At 40.0% G+C, this 23,838-nt stretch overlaps 1 protein-coding gene across 2 annotated transcripts in view; it reads right to left on the reverse strand.

Annotated features, from left to right (window-relative positions):
• Positions 1–295: 295 nt before the first annotated feature.
• Positions 296–23,838, reverse strand: part of ZNF516 (zinc finger protein 516) — an 85,483-nt gene continuing 61,940 nt past the window's right edge. The window contains exons 4-7 of one of the 2 annotated variants that reach the window (XM_075270742.1): positions 17,228–18,682; positions 12,298–12,402; positions 11,215–11,282; positions 2,817–3,018 (exon numbers count right to left, since the gene is read on the reverse strand). In XM_075270742.1, the coding sequence (XP_075126843.1) occupies positions 2,959–3,018; positions 11,215–11,282; positions 12,298–12,402; positions 17,228–18,682 (1,688 nt within the window). In that variant the 3' untranslated portion in view covers positions 2,817–2,958. Of the gene's footprint in view, positions 3,019–11,214; positions 11,283–12,297; positions 12,403–17,227; positions 18,683–23,838 lie in introns of both variants that reach the window. The other variant, XM_075270741.1, reaches the window with a different exon arrangement.

Consider the following 23,838-nt stretch of genomic DNA (forward strand, 5'->3'; position numbering starts at 1 on the left):
TAAGGGCATAAGGGGATAGATGCCAAGATGGCAGCCACTGATTTTGCTGAACAATTCTCTATATAATAGCACAAACGTCTGAATATGAACACAACTGAGCAAAAAGCATATAGAAGCGTCACAATTTCATAATACTTAATTTGTTTAATGAGAAATTGGAATCCTTTTCCAAGTCAAGCTACATTAACGGTGTAAAAAACAGGCAACCCATTTTTCTGTGTATTCAAACACCCCATCTTCCCAGAGAAATGCAAAATGGAGCATCGGATAGTTGGAAAATAAGAGGCTACACAAATCCAGTGTAAACAATCAAACCCTTTATTGTGTAAATTACATTAGAGCGCTGTAAAAAATAACCTGTTAAAAGAGTGAGAAACAGTAGATTGGTAGAGGTAGTAGGAAAATTTCTGTAACAGTCCACAGATGGTTAACAGGAGTGTGTCAGGCCAAAAGTAAATTTTAAAAGCTGATCAAAAAAAAAACAGGTCGACTAAATAAATAACAAAAAAATCATTTTTTTTTTTTTAAATACTATAGCCTAGCAGATTTCTACATTAACAAATCAACACAATACTGATGATAAAATAAGAGCACAAAAGCTACACCGCTAAATAGGGTGATATTACAGAAAACAAAAAAAAAAATGGTTAGGATCCGTGGAGATTTATTTTTAATGCTTGTTCAATTATGTGAATGATTTCTGAACTGTACACAGCATGTAATTACCTCCGATCATTTCCCCCTACATTTCTTCTCCAGAAAGAAACACTGATGGTGTAAACTTTGCTGATTAATACCAACATAGCATCAGTGACAGTCACGCTTCCTGCCATTTGTCAGATGTTCTTCAAGACTGTGCCAAAATGAAAGAGGACCTCTATTTAATTGTAAGATCACTGAAAGCTCGACTGTTTAATACCATAGATGTCATGTTTTCAATGTTTTGATAATAATAGACCATATATTATACCATTTAATCACCGTGCCTTTCCAAACATTCACATTAAACAAAGGGAAGGAGCAGTCCAATAATGGGATAAAATGTAGATCGTCAAAATGGAACCGGATTATACATATGTTTTCATAGACATGGAATGCGTCCATAACTGAAGGAAATACTTCACACCAAAGCATCGCAGCTCTATTGCCTAGCCAGGCAATACTGAGGACTCCAGATTGATTCATTCATTCAGAATATTTGAAAAAGGGAAATAAAAATTCAGATATAGCCATTTGAAGGTCTTAAAACAATAAAACTAGATTAAAATATTTGTTGAAAAAACACGCACATGGGAAAAAAAAAGCTTTTTTTTTAAATCGTTTTTAAAACAAAAAAAAAAATCTCATCTTAAGCCCCAAATACTACAAAAAAAGCTATTCTTTATAGTACAAAGTAAACTGTTGCTCTCACCAGTATTAAAAGGTTAGATTTATATCTGTACATGTAAAATTATTGCTTCTTTTGAAAAATATATTTAGCATGCTAGGATTTTTATACCCATTTTCTGCCTTTATAAAAGGTTACGATAGAAAAACAAAAAAAAACACTAGTAAAGCTTTTGCAATTTTTTTTTCACAGAACAGTTTCTTTTCAAGGCAGCAGTAACTTTTCTTGATAATGCATAAAATCATATGTGCAAAATTTGAGACTCTTCGGCATTGCTGTAGCACATAGTGTCACAGCAATAAGGGGACAAAAAATATTTATATCTATGGAATACATATGTAGCCCCAGTCAGTACAGCGCAGCATTAAATCCTGCTGAACTAAAAGGGTTAAATTGGAGTACACTGCTTCATTTGCTTTTATTTACCATCACCTCACCATAAAAACGCTGCTGCAGAAGAGGTATATAAAGCTTTTTATATCTTATCCCCCCCACAACCTGAATGCCACCAACAGAAACAAGTTTAATAAGTAACATTTTTTTAAACATGCTATAAACAGGAAAAAAAATATATATATCTTAAGACCTCTCTCAAGGTACCGGCTTGGAGAAGGGTGGTTTTTGCAGTGGGGAGATAATTTCATGCATGCTACTCCATGCGCACTTTGTTTTTTTTGTTTTGTTTTTTTATAATTGTTTAATTTTCTATCTAGTACAGTACTAAAATCTGCAGCTGATGTGTGGCAATAACAAAGGGAAGGAAAAAAAAAAAAAGAAAAAGAAAAAAAAAACCACAAACAACTTGCATAATCTTTTTACGCGCAGGTTTAAGAAAGTAGCCCTATTATAAAAAGGTCCTGAGAGTAAAATGAAGAAGCTTCCCCCCGTATTAGTGTTCATGGAGCATAATGTTAAGTGTTTTGTTGTTCTTCTGTCACCACGTGGAATATCCGTAAATGTAAGACCATAACCATCACCGTAAGGTCTTCAGATTGAGTAAGCGCATAATCTTATGCAACATCACTGAGCAGTCTGGCTTTTAGCAAATCAGTGGTAGATGACTTCAAAGCATTTCTTGGGCCTCGTCTCTGTTACCTACTTGTCATACTTCTAAGTAGTCCTCTGAAGTAGGTAACAGATCAGTGCTTACAATTACATATGGTCCACAATGTGTCATGCTGTACCTTTCCTTCCATCCAGTGTCTGGTGAATATCTGCTGTGTTAGTAAGCATCTTAGGTCATCTTAACATCTGCCATTTAAAAAAAAAAAAAAAGTCTGAATTTTCAACTAAATAGGAATTAAAATGATATGGATGTATTTTCTCCTACATCTTCATTTAGTATAAATTGTTAAGTAGTACAGGTATACTTCTGTACTAGGGATAGGTCAAGAAGTCATGTTTTCTTCACTTTAACACGACAGCCCCAGGGATTTGATGATTTGAAGGCAAATTTTCCAGCTGTTCTTCCATGTAACTGTTGGGATTGTCACCTTGGGGTCGAAGAAGCTGCTTGTCTGGGTACTCGCTGTTGTCAAAAGGTACCCGATGCACGCACTGCACATGTGTCTTTAGGTTCCCTTTTTGAGAGGCACTGTATGGACAATATCTGCACTGGAATGGTCTCTCCCCTAGGAAAAGATAAGAAACATCACTTTTTTTTTCCTCAACATTACACATTACTTAGCTGCATTTAGAAAATCCTGAAAGCATCCAAGTCTAGCTTAAAGAAAACCTGATAATTGGATTTGCACACTAAACCACCAGCATCGTGCTATTGCTCCCATACACATCTATACAACCCTTGCTTATATACATGAAGATCAATATTAAAAAAAAAAAAATAACATATGAACTATGCAAATAACCCTAGAGTAGTCCAAAGTCAACAGAAACTCATCTGAAATCAGGGGCATAACTAGGGTAGAGGTGAATGCATAGGCAGCAATTGCTACCGATCCCTGGATCTTGAGGGCCTAAAAGACCTCTCCACAAATTAAAAACCACATAAATATGATATATAGCACATGATAATTCAGGGCCCCATTACAGATTTAGCATTGTGGCCCAGAAGCTTGTCATCTTGTGCAGGAGTAATTCATTCTCCCTCCTTGGGCTGTCACTACCTCTCCGGGCACATATGCAGGGCATAGATGAAACCACCAGGCTTCTAGAAAGCAAGAATCAGCAGTGCATGTGGAAGAATGCAAGAACATATCCACTGAGGTCAAACCCTCTTCGGAAGGTCAATCACTCCTCAATAGGAGAGAACTGAGGATGCAGACCTTTCAGATAACGGGCCCACCCTACTGACTATTTGGGAGTAAATGGCATACTTTATATAATTTCATTGTTTACACACCGAGGGTGGGGGATATGTCCAGACTGTCATTTGCTACGCCAGTCTTAATAAAGGCCCCAACTGGCAAAAGGCGTGCCAAAATCATCAAGAGGCTCTGGCCACTTAATAAATCAGGGTCACGTCCTTGTACCAAAATGGAAGTCTACGCCAGTCAGGAACTGTGGTAGAGTTTCACATATAACCTAGAGTTGAGGGGATATCATCACTCCATACGGAGAGACCAACATTTAGGTGTGTGGAGTCTTATTAAGCCATGAGCGCCTCACTGTGCAAAGGAACATGGGAAGAATATGCAAATCTGACTTCCATGATGTAATTAGGAAGCCAGTGCCTCAGGCATGCACACCAATAGAGGGCGCTCACTGAGAATGTGAAAGTCTATCTTCCATGATGTAATTAGGAAGACAGAGCCTCAGTCAAGCAAACCAATAGAGGGCGCTCCCTTTAACATCATGCCGACCTTCTCAGAGGCCTTTGTTTGCAATGATGTTGGGATTTTACCAGGTCTAAAGGGAGCGCCCTCTATTGGTTTGCTTGACTGAGGCTCTGTCTTCCTATTTACATCATGGAAGTCAGATTTGCATATTCTTCCCACATATGGCCTAGCTATAATATATTGGCTGAGGCTTCCCCACCTGATTCACATTACAGAAAACAGTGAGTGAGGTGCAGTAAGAAGGATATGGAGCTTCTTTGGTGCAAGAAAGGGCTGTACGCCAAAGATGCACCACATTAACAACCATTAGATATGAGCGAGTACTGTTTGGATCAGCCGATCCGAACAGCACGCTCGCATAGAAATGAATGGACTTAGCCGGCACGCGGGGGGTTAAGTGGCCGGCCGCCGTCAAAGCGGAAGTACCAGGTGCATCCATTCATTTCTATGGAGAGTGCTGTTCGGATCAGCTGATCCGCACAGTACTCGCTCATCTCTACCATCTATGCCAGAAAACTGGCGGACATGGATTGATAAGTGAACCCACAATGAGTTTTCTCAAAGTTTATAAGAAGGCATGTCTGTAAAGCAGTATAAGGGAAGAAATAATGTAGCGCTGGTGATTTAGTATGTCAAAGCCAAGTGACAGGTCACCTTTAAAATTCCAATGAATTACATTCTTCACATCACATTCTTAAAGATGACCTGGAAAATAACAGTATATGATGTGAGGGTCACAATGAGGAAAGAAGAATGAAAGGAAACAGATGACAGAAAAGTACAAAAGCACGGGGAAGATGTAAAAGTGATAGTCAAAGAAAAGGTTCAGTGTGTGTCCACACAAAGAAGAGAGGTAAAGTATTACTCTCACACACAGAGCTGTCAAAACCTCACAGGCTTTGTAGCAATTTCCATAAAGAATCACAATGATGAACAAATAGATGGTTCTAAGTACAGGGAAAAGCAAGTTAAATGTGAACTCATGTGAGCCTGAAGCTTTCATAGAACTGTTCAGCAATGACATTTTGAACATCACAGAACAATGCCATGTTCCTAACATAACATGGCAAGCGTAATGTTTAATTAATACATTAACCTTATGCAGAGTTAATTAGAAAGAGAAAATCATTGGGAATCAGGGGAAACCAGCCAGGCAAATTATATTTAGGGTTGAGAAATGTTCCCATCCTACTCACTGAATATGCCATGCTGGAGGTAGATTTTATCAATCTATTCAGAAACAGAGCGATGGAGTCATTTCCTTTTCAGATCAGTGTAGCTTATGCATGACATTACATTGTAGTGAACAGTAAAATACATTTGCACACACAACTTGGCTTTACATGGGATTAAACAGCTTAAATCCCTTTTTTTTTTTTTTTTTTTTTTTTTTTAGCTATAAATGAATAGGCTTCATAGGTTTGTCTATTAGTTTAGGTAATGGGACACCCATAATATAGCAAGACACATTAAAAACAACAATTAGGAAAAAATATTATTAAGTTACAAACCTGAAAACAAAAACAGTCAGAAGCAAAAAGTACATTTCTATTAGATCAATCACAGTGTGTATGGAGGCTTCTCCAGGTCTTAAATTGAAGTGCTTTTGTGCAAAGCATGAAACATATTACTGTACTACAATATAAGAAAATGCACAGCAGAAAAAAAAAATGGTATGCTTCATATAAAAACAAAAATTCACACTTATTTGGGCCAATATAGGTTCCTTTATGCCATAACAGATCATCTTACAATGCAATCACTTTACAGCTTCCAATAGTACTGGTAAATGTTATGGTACCAGTAACCCCAAACGTTAGAAGGCATTGTATTGTAGAACACGGGACACCACTTCTGCTATAAAATAAATATGGGTGTTTTCTTTCGTTACAGTAAATAAAGCTTGTTGAAGGTGTTATTGAATGGCTATAGAACAGGATGAGCGTGAGATCTCCCTATATAGCCCCATTGTTTTCTGTAGCACTGGTCAAACTGGCCCCCAAAAGTTTTATGGCGTGTCACTATGGCAGGTTATAAAGCAAAAAAACTTTGGCGGGAAGAAAATGTATGCAACTTTCTAATATTTTAACAGGGGTTTCTGGGCTACAAATATTGATGAATTATGCTAAGGATAAGTTCATAATTATCAGATTAGCACCCCTAATCATCAGCAGAAAATGGAACAGGAAGCAGACAGCTCTGTTCTGTGTAGTGGCTGAACAGAGTTACTGCATCTTTGTTCGCATTCAAATGAAGGGGAGCTGATCCGCAGTATCTGGTTTGGCCACTATACAGAGAACAGAGCTGTCTGCTTCCTGTTCCAAAGCTCTATAGATGCGGACTGATAGTGGTACCAGATATCTGTCCCTCACTGATCTGATATTGGTGATTTAGCTTTCAGATTAATATATATATAGTCAAATCCATATTTGGAAACAGTGAATCCATGGAGCAGAAAACCCATACAGACCCCTAACAGAGGGTTAGCAGTTATTCTGCCTAGACTAGATTTTCACAAACCCATTTATTGTCACAGAAATCTTGAACATGGAGAGAAAACTCCTTCTTGTTTACATTTTTTAAATCTAGTTATACCATAATCTGGTTCTTTGTTTTCATGTAAAATTATTGTGTTTATAAAACACACTTAACACTGGGTCAGTTCCAGGATCAAACTTCAGAACCTCTTACCCTAGATTCACCTGTGAAACTGTCTGTGTGTTCATAGGATTTACAGTCTTGATCAGTATCTGGGAGCAGGACTTCTAGCATGATAGATACCTACACTGCTAAAAGTCCCGGCCTCCCAGCGACATACTGTCCTGTACCGTAACTGGTACAAGATGGTCATTACAATTGCTCTGCTGCTGGGAGGGTCGCATTTTGATCATTCTCTGAACTTTTTATGCAAACATTTTATGCAAATTTCCATGAATGTTGCATTAAAAGAGCAATGTTATCAGAAAATAATTGGTGTGATTTTGTGTGTGATAGGTATACATGCAAAATCTAATTGTATAGATTTGTTTCACATTGGCCACTAGATGTCAGCACAAGAGGCTAAAACTGGTTAAAAAAAATGTATACATGTCTTGTTTTACAGCCAACAGTGAGACTGAATGTTACGACTTTCTTATATCTAGTGGATAGCATTATAACTAGTGGAATACCATCATAATTAAAAGAATAAAGTCATCTATCAATATCCTATTACTGTAGCTAATAGATACAAAACAACTACTTAGTCTGCAGATCCCAAGGTTATATCTCTCCAGAAATCATCTATATCAGGGTGGCAAACCTATGGCACGTATGCCAGAGGTGGCACTCCCATAACTGTGTGGGGGCCGCTGTGGGGCAGATTGCATTGTGCAGGGAGCTGCTGTGGAGGGGGGCCCTTCCCTATTTATGTCACTTAAGCCAAATGCAAACTTCTACCTTTCAGTACAAAGTTGTTTTGTATCACTGAAATCTCTGTAAAGGCCCATTCACACGTCCGTATTTTGAGGGTCCATAACTTTCCACAATTGTGGATTCAAGCAGTATTAAGTTTAAATTGCTGTGTTGGCACTTTAGGATAAATTATTGGGTTCTGGGTTGCAGTTTGGGCACTTGCTCTCTAAAAAGTTCCCCATTACTGATATATATCATTACATGGCTCTCATAAGAATCACTTGGCTGTCCTTGTAAGCCAGCATATTAAGATACATCCTTTGCCTAAGATGAGCGTTCTGAGCAGGGGAACCCTTTACCGGTAAACTTAGACTTGAGAGCTTTCCAGGCTTACAGATTTACTACTCTTAGGATAGGTCATCAATTGAGGATTGTAGGTTTACACTAGCATTGCATCTCCATTGTTCAGGTCCATTGGGGGGACCCGAACAACAGATGGGCGGACCACTAAAACACAGCCAAGTAGACCCCGTTGACTAGAATGGGGTCTGTCAAGTGTCTGTCATACTAAACTGCAACCAGCGAACAAAACGCCTGAGCTGCTTATAAGCCGTGTGACAAATCAACGTGATGTTGAATGGCCTTTTAATCGGACGCAGCATTGAAGAGTGCCGCTGTTGCTTTAATACAGATGACCAGTGGGGTCTCTGGTGCTGGTTCTTCACTAATCTTCAATAGATGGCCTATCCCAAGGAAAATCCAATAGCTCCATTACATTTTCAGCCTACAAAGACCAGAGTCATGTGCTTCACTAGTGAAAACTACATTTCCCAGATGCGCCTTACTCTATGTCCTTTCTAAGTGCTACACTGGCCATGCCTCTTAAAAATTCTTCATGTACTAGCCAGGCCATCTGCATTGGTTGTGTAGCACTGTAAAAAACAGCTATACAGAAGAAAAAGAGAAACTGAGCATGCTCCTCCTGGATGAAGAAAGACAGGACATATCCAGTAGAGCTCAAACAGTGGTAAAACAAGGCTGATTTCATTTTTCTAATGATATACACAATTTGGTTGACTTTGGTCAATGTGGTTACAGTGATATTATTCCTATGAAACCTGACTGTTGTTGTGAGAATACCCCTTTAAGTATTACATAATAAATGTCCTAGTGTTCATGTACTTCTGACAAACGTGGAATTGCTGGTTATCCTGAACACAGCCAGAATACTGAATAGTCCTTTCTGTAATATCTGCCAAGACTTCATTTTCATTGTACAGTGACAACTTCTGATAACCACAAGGGAACAAGAGAAAGGGATGTCGGACATGACGTAAAAAGGAGATGGCCAGGAGTATTATTTCAGAAGTTTGTTTCCAGAAGAGGTTGGAAAAGATATTCAAGATAGAAGACTAAATACACTTATAATATTTCAATTTGATTACATTGGGAGGGCAGAAAATGGTTCAAAACTTCACGTAAAGCACGTCATTCCTGACTGACATGTAAACTGTGTCACTACTTAACACACATGACTAAATGCCTTTCTTGGCTATTACAGCCAAATTAAAAAAAAAAAAAAACAATTGCAGACATTTGTGAACCCAGGCTTACTAGGGAGAGGGAGACTTGTATGATCACTGTGGGCATTAATATCTCTGATAGCAATGACCAAGATGGAAAAACGAGGAATGAAACAAGCATCAAGAACATTGTGTGGCCTCCTAGGACAGGTTCTGCCTTACCTGTCACATTTTAAGATGACTGATCTAAATTTCATAAAATCACACTAGTTATGATGTAGTTAGACTATGGAGAGAAGGAGTATCACCCAATAACCTCAAACACACCCAAGGAAATACACGAATGGCTTTTGTTTCTATATGTCATAGAAGGCCTCAATAAAGCCATCTTGTAGCATTTGGCATTCACTATTATGGAGAACTTCAAAATGGCTGACAAGAAATATTCTTTATGGATTTTTGCATGGCAGGTTTTCTTTTTCGCTATTAAAAAGGAGCATTCCGGTTTCAGTAAAATGGCTCGTTCACATCTGCACCCGGGTCTCCGTTCTGCAGGTTTCTGTCTCCTGCACAAAACAGAGGCAGGAGACGTAAACCTGCAGGACCCTTTCATACCCATTCATTTGAATGGGTTTGAAAGATGTCCGGCCATGAGCGTTTTATGCTCTCCGCCGCTAAACCGTTTTTCAGTACTCTGTGTCCGATTTTAAAAAAAAAACGGTTTCGCGGCGGAGCGCATAAAACGCTCACCGGTGCTCATGGCCGGACCCGATCTGACAGGTATCTGTCTTCTACATGCAGAAGACAGAAAGCTGAGAACAGACTCCGGGCACTAGTGTGAATCCAGCGTTACTAGTATTGTGTGACTTATACAAAGTCTCCCTAAACTTCCTGATGTTTTCAAGATCTTTACTTGTAGACACTATAAAAATCTTCATTGTTTAAAAAGGACCCGTTGGCTGGAAAAAAAAAAACCCAACTATATTACCAAATATTTATATCCCTATGTTACAACAATCCTGGAGTGCATTGTGCCTTCCTGCAATAACTGTACATTACCATTGCCCTTATGTCAGACTAGAACGGGACACATGGTATTAGCAAGAGGTACGGTAATGACCTGTTGACAATTGTTCATTTACAGGAGCTATAGCAGAGGAACAGTACAGTGCAGAAAACTTCCAGAATTGTTTATTCAAAGAGATATGGCAAAGTAGCTGACAGGTCCTCTTCCATTCCAGAAGATGAAGATGGGTCCTGGTCATGTGATCGGAGCTGGTACAAATTTCCGAGCTCTCTAGTACTAATATCACATGACCTGGTCAGATCCTCATTCTCTGCAAGTAATCAATGAAGGTTCTCATTTAAGGGGATTGTCCTGTAAAATAAAAACAGCAACGAATATGATACATTAAAAAAAAAAAAAAATTATACAGGACGTAAAGGCCGAAGCCAGTCAGTGGATGTCTCAAATCCGGACAGCCCTTTATATATCTACAAGCAGAGGCCTGGAATACCACTAGGGTTCATATGCACAATATGAAACCAGAACACACCTTTCACTACAGTGGAGCTTTGTTCGCTATCATTTGGGGTATATCAGCAATATCAATTTACAGTTCCTTAGTCTCTGTGCTCTTCTATGGCTTCAGGTACATTCAGCAAGGAAGGGTGTTCACATTTCTCTACAGAAGCGGTTAGACTACAAAGTAAGAAGGAAGTGGAAAGGGAGCCTGTTTAGATAGACACTGGACATTAGAAAACAGGAAACGCACACCACCACACAGTCCACAGAAACTGCAAGGTCAGGATAAGGAGGTACTCTATGTGGAAAAAATACTCTTCAGGAAAACACAGACTACTTCTTTCGTTTAGGAGATGCAAAACCCATGTAAAATGTGGTATTTGTACGATACTTATTATGTATATATCTATTAAAAAAATATCTATGTGCACGAATTGCTGTTGTTGTCTGAGTAGCGGGTAAATATGCAATGGGTCATCTTTGCACAGATGACGGCAAGGTCAGTGCTTTACTGAGGAGTACTACTGTGCAATGTCTCTCCCCAGCAATCATAAGAAAAACCAAACACTCAATTAGTTGATAACATACTTGTTTTGGGGCATCTGCGGAGGTGGTGTGAACTTCAGTACCTCGGAGTCCATTAGACTCAAATACCACTGTGGGAACAAGGGGTCTTGTTAAACAGAGGAGCATTGAAGCTTTCGTTAGTGTGTGTACATCATTGAGACCATTACAATTTAACCACATTAAAAAGGGAAGGGGTATTAAAAGAAAGAAAATAAAAAAAAAAGAAAAAACACACACGACACCAGTTACTTGCCTGTGGCCAGTACATCCCAATTTACTGTAACACTTTCAGTGAGAGAGTGTGCTAATGGCAGCCTTAGGCCACTGGCCTTTTTAATTCAGATTTCAGTGCTGAAGAAAGCAATCACTGACAACATTAATTATCAGTGTGTGTGTAAAGGAGCCTCTACTTGCATTACTTACCATTTGGCCTCTGTCATTTCACATCAGACTGGCTTATGTATGCATCATTCACACTCCTGCACACAAGCCCAATAGTCTGGAGCTGTCACAGAGCGCTCGTAGCACATTTCAAGCTCTACCTAACTTGCAATGTTAATAGTCGCAAAGACCAAATTGGTGGAGCTTCAAACAGATATTAAATGGCTGGATTAATTAGGTTTCATTTATCACGGTCCGGCCTGGGGAGGGCATTTTGCCATAAAACAAAAATGGCATAAAAGGTGATGATGGTGATGATGATCATGTAAAACAGGGGTTAATGATATGCAGAGACGAATAGCTGGGTATCGGTGCGCTTGTGGCAAAATGAATCACTTGCATATTTATTCATACTCATTGTGGTCTTTAGTTAACCTTTCCCATCAAAAGGAATTTTTTACTCATAAAATAGCAGACGTAAAATTACAGCCGATACTTCTTAAAAATCGGAGCATTAACTGCTCATAGCTTCTGTAAAAGAAACCGCTCCAAACCAAGATCACTAGCAATAAGGAGGTTATTTTTAAGGTAGCTGCCCAAAACAAGAAAGTATAGAAGCAGACAATGCAAGTAAGTCCATGGAGCCAAAGCAATGCATCTGAGCGGACAGGTTAGTATTCGTAATATCACAAGTATATATTGTAAGATGCAAGTAAGATGTACCTGTATGAGACCTCATATGGGTCCTTAAGTGGCTTGGCTGGGTGAAGCATTTCCCACACTCGTTGCACACGTAGTCTCCTTGTCGTGCCTGTGTCCTAAGCATTCCTTTGGATGATAAGACGAGGAGGGAGGGAGGAAAAAAAAAAAAGAGAAAGGAGAGAAGTTGAGAAGAAAACATTATGCTAGAAGAAAACATCATTAGTATGTCTAATGTGTCATTATGTGAGGCTACCTTCAGGCCCTAGATGACAACTGTCAGCCTTCATCTGGGCTGGAGATGACAGGCCAGGCACACACAGGACTGCGAGAATGCATAAATTACATTGAATTAAAAAACACTCCCCGTGATGTGCCCGCACCAGGACTGGCATGTCAGGTGTGCGCTTTTCAGAGCAGCTGGATCCACTTTTCAGCCATCACCCAGCTTTGTCAAGCAGTGTATCAAGCAAATCAAAGTGACTCCAGCGTGCCAGAGACTAGTCACATGGATAATAGAAAATGAGTAGAACCAGAGCTCGCCTGTCCCCCCTGGGCTGATGTACCTTGGAGACAAATGCAGAGTGAGTGGAGCCATCACAGACTTATCAAACCTTTAGCCCTCACCTATCTGCCTGCTGGTGCTGTTTTGACCCTGGACCTTGGAGGCACACACTAAAGACATCGGAGAATGAGAGTGTCTTTCTGGACGTTTGGAGACAGTGGGCACGTAACAGCCCTCTCTTCTGCCTTTAGTAAACATGTTTTCTGGGCCATTAGCATTTGTGGAAAACTACTCAGACCTTCCATTTTTTTTTTTAAAAGGTCAGTTTACAAAATCTGACTTAAAGGGCTAGCTGTTGTCTTTGCTGCTGATCAAGAAAGACATGTCTGACTTTTAGATTTGTATGTTTGGTTGGGAATATCATTTGCTTCCTTCAAACATATTCTCCTGGAAACAACACATCCTATGCTTCTGGCTGCTTTTAGAAGATGTGGGAGAAACACTGTATGATAAATAAGAACTAAGAAAAAATAGATTTCCAAAACCTACTACAACAGATAAAAGCAACATAAATAAAAAGGTGTTTTTAAAGGAAAGAGTAGGCCATACACATCCATATACTGTACAGAAAACCAAAATTATACACCACAACTTGAAAAATGCTACAATGAAACTTACTAAAGATACTTGTGCATAGAGAGATCAGACCCTGCCCTGCACACTGTTCATGACTACACATGAAGGTAATAGGAGCACGCTTACGAAACATATGCAAACTAAATAAAAATGGGCTCACTAAACATATGCACAGGAAGCATTTATCAATATGCAGACGGTCATACCCAAAATAACAGTGCAATATTGCAGAAAACAACAAAGAAGAGTCATTGAAAAACACTGAAGTTAAAACAATTACAGAACTTCAGGACAACTCTGTTACATCTGTATTTGCTTTAAGTGATGGAAATCTAGCATTGAAGGCTTCATTCTTGACTTGGGAAGGGGTGGGCCGGGAAGACACTAGATACCTACCCATCACCCACACATCAGGTCCACACAACTGATGCTCCAGAGGGGGGTTTGCGAGAATCCCAAGTTCATGGACAAATCTCTTTAATACTGAATGGCCGGAAAGATACTAAGTGAACAAGACAGAGCCTGCAGCACCTTTCCTCCCAGCTACACGTTACAGGTATGGATCTGTTCTAATTCCTGTGAATCACATCTCCTACAGATAGCCAAGCACCAAGTGTGCTGGATTTATGAACAATCTGAAGCTAATGACTAATCCTAAGGATAGGTCATAGATTTTAAAACTCTGGAATACCCCTTAAAATGGATAGAAATATGCCAGTTAAGGAAGGAAAAAACACTCACGGTTTTTCAAGAACCTAGCTGTGCCCTATAAGATTAGAATACTGCGGGTGGTAATATATAAGAATTATGAATAGAATCTCATAATAGCATAACAAGACCCACTTAAGGCTGAGGCGCTACATGGCGGAAACGCAGATTTTTACTGTTGCAGATTTTGTTGCGTTTTTTTGAGCCAAAGCCAGGAGTGGATGGAGCAGAAGGTAGACGTATAAGAGCCTTCTATATATTTCCGATTCCTTTTGTAGCCATTCTTGATTTCCTTAAAAAAAAAAAAAAAAAAACGCAACAATCTGCAACAAAAAAAAAGCTGCGTTTCCTCAACGTGGGGCCTTAGCCTTACAGCGTAAACATTTAACACATTACCAAATATAAAATTAGGATTCAATAATAAAAAAATAAATTAAAACTCTTTAGCGGTATTACTTGTATAAAATATCCCAATTTTTTCATATCTATGTTATTAAAGGGTTGATAGTATCACAATATGACAAGTATTGTACATTTAGCATGTAGGATGTAATATGCGCTCCAGAGCAAAGCTACGACAGGTCCTCAAATATAAATGGTTAGCTACCACATGACATCTGTGTTACCTGTACTACCCAGGTATTCTAGGGAAAAAAAATATATATATAATATATATATATATATATATATATATATATATATATATATATATATATATATATATATATATATATTAAAGCATCCTCCTAGGAGAGTGGAAATATTTCTACGTATTGCCTCCTGACTATAAAGTGGATTATTAGGGAACAGGTATAAAATAACTATATCCTGTGAATAGAACACTTCTACCTTGGCTCAAGTAAGGAGCTTAAGTGTAAATGTGTCAGCTTGCAGCGCCATCTGGTGTCTGTCTGCCCTCACTACCACAGCACAAGATTCAACATCAGCAAAGAGGGGCTTAGAAACCATAAAGCCTCTGCTGAAGACTCGCTGTGGAAGGAGAGAGGAGTCTTCATTGTCAGCAAATACTAGACATGCAGGACTGAAAAATGAAGTCTGCTGCCTGTTCCCACTGACGTAGAATCTGGAGAAGGCTGAAAGCTACTGAAAGGAACAGCATAAGATGAGAAATCCTGGCTGCAAGTTGTGATTTACATCATGATCTACATCCCTGAACATGGACAATTCCCTGAAGACTGCTGCCAAACCTACTGGAACCACTGCAATAACATTAATAACCCCCACTACTGAACATATTAGAAGGAGGATAATGGGAGCACCCACAACCCACTGAGCTGTCAGGGTGGTCACGCTGCTCTAGAGTACAAAGGGACAGGTCTGTTCAGCAAGAGGTGCGAGATGGACAGATATTGACTAATTCTGCCATCCATGTAGATTCCTGTGAAAGATAATCCTGTCAGTTGCTGTTCACACCAGACAATAGTAATGTGCGCACGTTTATAGATGATTACTGTAATACACTTCTACAGGCCTCTAGTAGCGTCTAGGAAAGGTTTATACTGCACACTGACTGCAAGATCACTCTAAGAAACTTTCCTCAAGTAGTTGCCTTCTGTAAAGATGGTATAAGCATTCATGTCTGTCATACTCCAATAATAATGGGTATTGCAGCTGCTACACGGTCACAGAATGTCCCTGTCTCTCCAATAGAAAACTACTTGGTTATATAAGGTGACAAAGTGATGTAGGCAGCGACTGCGTATATGAGGTGCATGGCACCGATTGCCAATATACTGTACAGTCGCCCCAGTGGTGACAGATGTCATTTCACAGGTGTCAATATTTTCTGCACATAAGCTTGACACACGTTCAGCACCTCATGTCACTGTAGCCATTTTGCTCACCATGGACTCCAGGAACATGGCACGTCACTGTTTACAGCTGCACACAGGGCCTTCTAACAATCTGACTGTAAACTACTCTCGCTAGGATGAAGCCATTTGAATGAAACAACATGCAACGCGGTCCTCAGTGTATGGAGCTTCGAACAAATTGGGATGTCGTCACGTTAGACAGCAGTCATAATGCCGATTTGTTTAAAGCGATTCTACCATTAAAATCAAATTTTTTGTCAGTCACACATAGGAATAACCTTAAAAAAAGGCTAGTCTTCACCTACCTTTAGAGGTCTTCTCCACGCCGCCGTTCGGTAATAAATCCCGATTTCCATCGGTATGCAAATGAGTTCTTTCGCAGCACTGGGGGCATCACCAATGCTGCGAGAGAACTCTCCAGCGCCTCCTCCGTCTTCACGCATCTTCTTTCAGCGTTGGCGCTCAAACTTCTAGGTCTCAGGCCAAGCCGACTGCATATGCCTACGGCCACAAGAAAAGTGGCCGCTTACACAGTAAGTAAGTGGCCATTTTCTTGTGGCCTGTGAGCTCGCACAGTTGGCTCTGCCCGAGGCCTAGAAGTTTGACCCCCAGTGCCGAAAGAAGACGTGTGAAGAGGTTGATCCTGAAGAAGATGGAGGCGGCGCTGGAGAGTTCTCTCGCAGCATTGGGGACACCCCCAGTGCTGTTTGAGCACTGGGGACCGCCCCCAGTGCTGCCAGAGAACTCATTTGCATACTGACGAAAACCGTGATTTGTATCGAATGGCGGCGCAGAGAAGACATCAAAGGTAGGAGAAGAATAGCCTTTCCTAAGGCTATTCCTACGTGTGACCGACAAAAAAAAATTGATTTTAATGTTAGAATCGCTTTAAGTGATGTCAGATAGTGATCCATCTGGAAGATGGAAACCATGGTATCCCTGACCCCTGTAAAATGTTACAGAACACAATCAATTATGTGCATCATCATCATCTGGAAAAGTCTCCTACGAAACCTCCTGGATGCCTAGCACTGGAGTCTGAGAGACTATTCTGCATGCATATCGTATCATTGTTGTTCAGGAGCTCCGTATACTGGGGTACACACTGCAGGTTTGTCCTAATGAGTTATTGCAGAATAACTGGGGCAAGTTTCAGACCAATATATAAAGAGTCAAAGATTAAATAGATATGAAAGGACTACATTTATTTAAAGAAAAAAAAAAAAAGAAAAAAAAAAAAAGATACCGTAGACCAAATTGTTCCACGTACCTGCATTATCCAAACTACTATTGGCTCCCCAACTTTGGTACAGTGTTGCTAGGTCCTTTGGAATGTAGGTCTTGAAGATATTTAGAATGTCTACTCGCTTTTCAAGGCTCTCCGCCCCCGGCTCTTGCTTTATTGGTTGAAAAGGCGATGGGCTACCGGTCGCACTGGGCTGAGTTTGTAACACAGGGCTGGTCTTGGGTCCAGCGCTAATGTTGGACACTGTTCCAAGTTCATTAACAATCTTGGCCTGAGATTCCCTTTGAGGCACTGCAGGGCTCTCCTGTTTAACATGTGGCTCTACTTTCTGGAATGGAAACTGTGTCTGTGACAGTGTGAATTTGGTTTTTATCGCATCAGACACAGAAAGTTTATTTGGAGATGTATAACTGGATATTCCCTGGGACATCATGTATTTTTCTACTTGTTTACTACTAGAAGGCTGCAGAACTTGTCTCGATACTGATGCCTGAAGGGGTGGATGATTTCGGTTGTAACTTCCAGTTTGGGACAGTTTAGGACTGGTGTCATATTTGACTTTTGCTGCTGGTTGTTGGACCACTGTGCTATATTGTTCCTGAGGAGGTGCTCCCTTAGGCTGTCGCTGTGCATCAAAACCAGGTGTTTTAGGCCCAATGATGCCACGAGAGTTAACACGTGCCTGTGATGGGCATGTTTTTGCATTATTTCCTAAATTTGAAGAGTTGCCCTTAGATGCTGAAGGCGGATTTGGCATCTGCGTACGTGTGAACCTAGCAATGGGTAATGGTTGACATTCCTTGCCACCAAGAGCTGGGGGAGGTCCTGTACGACCGTTTCGGACCAGAAAAAGAACATTATTTTTCAAATTTTTGAAGCCATTCTGCTGAATCCACTGAGGGGCCATGGAGTTACAACTGACTTTATGCCAAATGCGTTTGTGCATCCACAATACCTCAGGATAATAGGTCTTATGACTACAGTAGGGACACTGATGAACAACCAGTTCAGCTTGCACCGGATCTGTAGCGCTCTTACTACAAACCTCACTCCTGCTGGATTTCTCACTTAAATCCACGGGGATAAGCTCTTGATTCTCTGCACCAATATTTTCTAATGCTGTGTTTTCTTTTAGCAAGTCAAGTGTCGTTCCATTTGAATGAGTTATTTCAGATGACAAGTGGTTTCTCATATTAACAGTTTCCACATTTCTTTGTATTACAGAATGGGATGAGCTAACATTCTGACTAGATCTGTGAGGGTCTTTGTTGTACTTGTATGCTGGTACTTTTAAATCAGGGGGATATTCATTTTTCACACAAGAAAGGCTTGGATGCGTATCAGAGACAAAAGAAGGACACTGGAGTTCTAGGTTTTCACATTTGCTGGTGTCTTCGGATTTAAAGGTTTGATGGTTTGCAGTAGGCGTTTCCATGTCCATATCCTCAGAAGAAAATTCACGGTGGAATGACTTCAGCCCTGAAAAATAAATTAAAAGATTTTTAGAGAAACTAAATAAAAGAGGAGCGGTCATATGCACCTGTCATCTAGTGGTCTACTATGTGTATGCACAATTACTGTCAAACAAAAAGGTGTTGTCCCAAGCTGGCAATAGTGGACCCCAATGTTCACAAAAACAGGGCCCAGTTCCCCCAATTTATATCTATGAGATTGCCAAAGGAAGGTGAGTGCAGTACTCGGCTTCTCTCTTTTCTTTACCATTCCCCGTCCTCATGATTGGTGTAGGTCCCAGTGGGAACCACCAGGCTCAAGAGACTTCTCCCCTATATTTTAAGAGGGGAGGGGATTATTAAACACAACTAAAAATCGTTATACGGATGAGCACTATATAAAACACCATGGTTCAATGTAAAGAATCACTGTAAACCAGCACAGCAATATTAGGTATGAACTTCACTAAAGAGTCATCTGTGAAGATCTCAAGGCCTTCAGGAAAATGAGAAGGAATTATTTGTGGGAGGTTTGGCCTTTTTACCAGATCAGCTTTATCTGCAAAAGGCAGTTATATAGAATGGCTGTGCACAAGACCTGTACCACACTGCGCTGTCAGGCATCCCTATATCAATTTTATAGTTAGAATTGCTTTTCCTTAGGCACTGCGCCTGAAACCGGCGAGATGGCATCAATACAACAGCAATAGAGATGACCCCACATGCCAAGTAAAGAGGGAATATGAAGCTAACCTACTTATCTCAGTCATTTAAGTTTTATTTATACACAGAATAACCATTCCCCTGACATAAGGTCTTCAGTGCTGCTTTCTGCTAACTTGTTCGATTCTGTACTGTAAAGGGTCATGAAAAAAAAAAAAAAAAAACTCACTTTCTATGCCCAAATGTTTTAGTAGACAGATGTAATAAACCGAGTGTTATACAAAGAACAAGGACTTGGTTGTTCAGGCCTTCTCAAAACACCTATAGAGTTCTCCATGGGTAAGTGGGCTGTGAGTCAGTGAATAGGGAGGGGAGGTCACAAAATGCTTGTTCCCTTGATAAAAGACCCAAACATCTGACATCTGCCGCTGATGTGGTAAGCTCATCTTTTGTACCATACATCTGTGGCATTTCACAGAACTGACCCTTCACTCTTACCATACACATATGGAGCAGAGCATGAATGGGTTAAATTCTGTGTGAATGTGTGTGTGATTCATACAGGACATTTTACAGAACAAATTAAGGGGACAGAATAAAGTCTCCACCTGTCTTACAAAGATCTGGAGGTGGGCATGGAATTACTTGACTGCTGTCAAACTACTCTCCCCATTCTCTGCTGTGAGGACAGTAACCAGCTTTATAAGGAAGCACCCCACAGCTCAATGTATAAAGAAGTCATGAATCTCCTCTTGTAGACCCTGAATTAAGAACAACAGTATTAAGTTTTCCTGACTTGTCCCTTTAAATTGAACCCCCAAGTCATGGATGACAGTATGGTTACTAGGTACACTGTCCAATAACCAGACAAATCATACACAGCAGCCTCAACTCTTCACTTCTTACCAGAAAGTCCCAAATCATCCTGCTCCAAAATAGTCAGAATTAACAGCAATTAAGGAGTCCCTCCACTACATGCCATGCAGTGTAACCTTTTTCCTGCCAGCGATGTATCTATATGTCCTCCCAGGGTGGCAGTACTGTAGCAAAGGACATATCTAATACCTCCTTACTTCTACTTTACTTTTGCTCTCTGTCACATACAGGTATAATGTAATTCCTTACATAAAACTTACACAACACATGCACAAAGTCATCAATAAAGTTTACATTTTACCCAATACCTGTCCTGTCCATACCTGATCTTTATAGAGCAAAATAGACTGACTGCCTCTCTAGCAATATCAGTTACAGCTAAAACAATAGCAATAACCATTATCACTAAAGATAAATGTATACATTGCTACAGTTAGGGGGATAGAAAATTATATTTTTGTGTGAACTATTTAATTTGCAAGCACAAAATTGGTTGCCGTATTTCTGCTATTTTGGCGTTTAACACACGCAGTTTTTGCTTGTAATCTCTGTTTGCTGCAAAGTTGCTTGTATATACGAAATATTAAGTTGTGTTTTTATATACAGTATGCTGTGCTAGATTTTAGTATCCCAGTCACAGTTTGCTAGGCACAGTATAGATGTTTAACATAATAGTGAATAACAGCAAAATATTGCTCGTCTTCTGTATCAATATGCTCTGAGTACAAGCTCTTGTTATAGTTGATGTTTGCAGTATATATAACTTGTGTACACCTTGAGCTATTATTTTATGTGTGTTTTGTGTATGAGTGTACAATTGAATAGGAGTTTTAGGTGAAAATATATGTTTGTGCATTTTTTCCCAAAAATTATTTGTGACATATGTTTGTCACAAAGTTACATGAAGCTGGGTGTGGCTATTGATAACCCATTGAGACACATGTAATCTTCAGGATGTCTAATTTATATAATCCTTACTTTTGTTTTAACATTTCCATCTTCAAAAGCAGATTTTTGTTCCTTCCAGTTCTGGTGATTTTCTGAAGACACGTGCATGCGGGTGTAGGCCTTAGTGATATGAATGAACTCTGCACATGTTGAACTCTTTATTTTTTGTGAGGTTTGGTGCATATAATGTTTTGTTTGGTTTCCACTTTTAGCAACTAATATACATTGCAATTTGATTTGTCCATCTCAGAACTATGAAAGTTGCTCTGGCTACCAGAGTTGTTAAATTTTCCAGAGACACCTGGCAGTGAAAGGGTTATCTTTCTACTAGAGATTAAAATGTTTGCTGCACATAAAATGTAAATATTTTGTGAGCATTATTTTGTAAGATGCTAGAAATGATCATTCCAGTGTTAAGTGTGAAATAGCTTTCTTTCATCATTAGTTCAATTACTGAAGAAGATTTATGCTGCCATGTATACCACAATGGATAAAGTGAGAAGTGTAGGGATATGCTGCCACTTGCTGGTTGGCTTAGGAAACAACAACAAATCAGCAAAACCTCAACTGGAATACCATGAAAAGTATCATAAAATGTGCCTTCTTATTGGTAAAAGGGGCTTAAAGGGGTCGTCTCAGACCCAAGAGTAATAGCTTCTGAGAACCTATTCACAGTCTCTAATCAGCGCGGGTCAAAAACCTTTACCCTGCACCAATGTGAACTTTAAGGGTCAGTTCATATGTTGTTTTTACAGGTCGATTTTGACGTGGAATCCGCCGGCAAAAAAGGCTCCCATTCATTTCAATTGGAGCTGCTTGCTTCTTTTTCCCACAAGCGATTTTTTTTTCAGCTAGTGGAAAAAAGTGACATGCCCTATCTTCCCACAGATTCCACGGCTGACACAGCCGTGGCATGAGACTCACTCCCGATTAGGCCCATATATTCAGGGGTGCGCAGCAGCAGCTAGCCGCATGGAAAATGTTTCCGCCGTGTGAACATACCCTAAATGGACACGTTTCCATTAAATAACCTCATCCTACTAGATGACTGCTACTAGTTACTGCTCATAAGGGAAGACAAAACCTATATTGCTCACTCAAAAAGAAAAACTGCAACTTTAGAATCTAAGCTGAAGATTTCACTTGTGCTTTTCTAGAGGGCCTGGTCAACATGATGGTCTATTACAGCAGTTCTCAAGCTGTGGGTCGTGACCCCTATTGGGGGAGGTGTGGGGCCTAACATTTCTGATGATGTTCGGAACAGAGATATCACTCCTCTATCCATCTCCAGGCAGGTCCACCCACATACAAGTATCCAGATTATCACGCCAACCTCATCACATACACCTGTATTTGTACGGGGTGTATGTGACAGGGTTGGCGCCATAATGCACTTATTCGCACTAGTCACACATGTGTAATTAGCAGCTATTGTGTTGAAAGCAGCAGTATTGGAGGTAAAAAAATGTTTTGGTTGGAGGTCACCACAACATGAGGAACTGTATTAAAGGGTCGCGACATTAGTAAGGTTGAGAACCACTGGTCTATTATATGAATGATGTTTTAGGAGAAAATGTTCACATTAAAGTTGGTTAAAGATCACCTATCAAATTAGTTTTAGACACAGTTTAGTTTTTGTTACTTTTTTGAACTTTACACATATAACAAAATTGAAATAGCCACATTGTCAAAGTAGATGTTAACCGAAAGAAGAAAAAAAAAAAAACGAATGGGCTGCACATTCAATGCATTCATCTGATGACCTGTGTTATCCATGGTTCACATCTGCGTTTGGTAATCCGTTTGGGGAGTCCACATGGGGACCCCCCGAACGGACTACCAAACACATTTGCAAGCAGTGTGCAATGAAAGTTCAAGGACCTCATAGACTATAATGGGGTCTGTGTGCTTGCCGTGAGACCTCCGCACGAGTGATGTGGACTAGATTGTGAAGTACTTTCCTGTCCGCATGTTCCCTACTGAGATCTCATGGCAAGCACATGGACCCCATTATAGTCTATGGGGTCCATGTAATTTCACTGTCCACTACTTGCAAATGCGTTCAGTAATCTATTCGGGGGGAGGTCCCCATGCGGACTCCTCCAAACGGATTACCGAAGCAGATGTGAACGAGGCCTTAGCTCTTTAGAAGCCCCAGGTAAGCATCATCTGTGAGATATAGACTGGAAGTTGGCAGAAATTCCAGGACCAAAGACCAAGTTGGGGCCCAGACTCCAGCTTCATAACCATCTATGATGCTTGGAGTCTCTGCAGGACTATTATCTCATACTGTGACCACGCTTTCAGTATAGGACAGGAGAAGCAGGGTCTCCAAGTATCATAGATGACCATTATGATGGGTGTTCGGAGTCCTGGCTCAGTGGCATCTGTATGTCACAGACCAAATACACACATGAAACCTGTCTACAGGTGAAGACACATGACCCAACGCCTGACACACACTATACTCTCATCTTAAAATGTTACTGTATAAGCGAGAGATTTCCTATTTTCAGCATAGATTTGGATCTCAGAGGTGAGACCCAAATCTATTTTAGGCGACAACTGAATGCAGCTAGCAATTGGGTGAAACCATTTTTGATCTACTGACTGTATGGAGTCTTAGCTTTTTTTTTTTTTTTTTTTTTTTTTAATGTAGATTGTGAGCCCCACATAGAACTCACAATGCACATTTTT

Source organism: Leptodactylus fuscus, chromosome 4 (assembly GCF_031893055.1).
Source record: "Leptodactylus fuscus isolate aLepFus1 chromosome 4, aLepFus1.hap2, whole genome shotgun sequence".
Classification (NCBI taxonomy): domain Eukaryota; kingdom Metazoa; phylum Chordata; class Amphibia; order Anura; family Leptodactylidae; genus Leptodactylus; species Leptodactylus fuscus.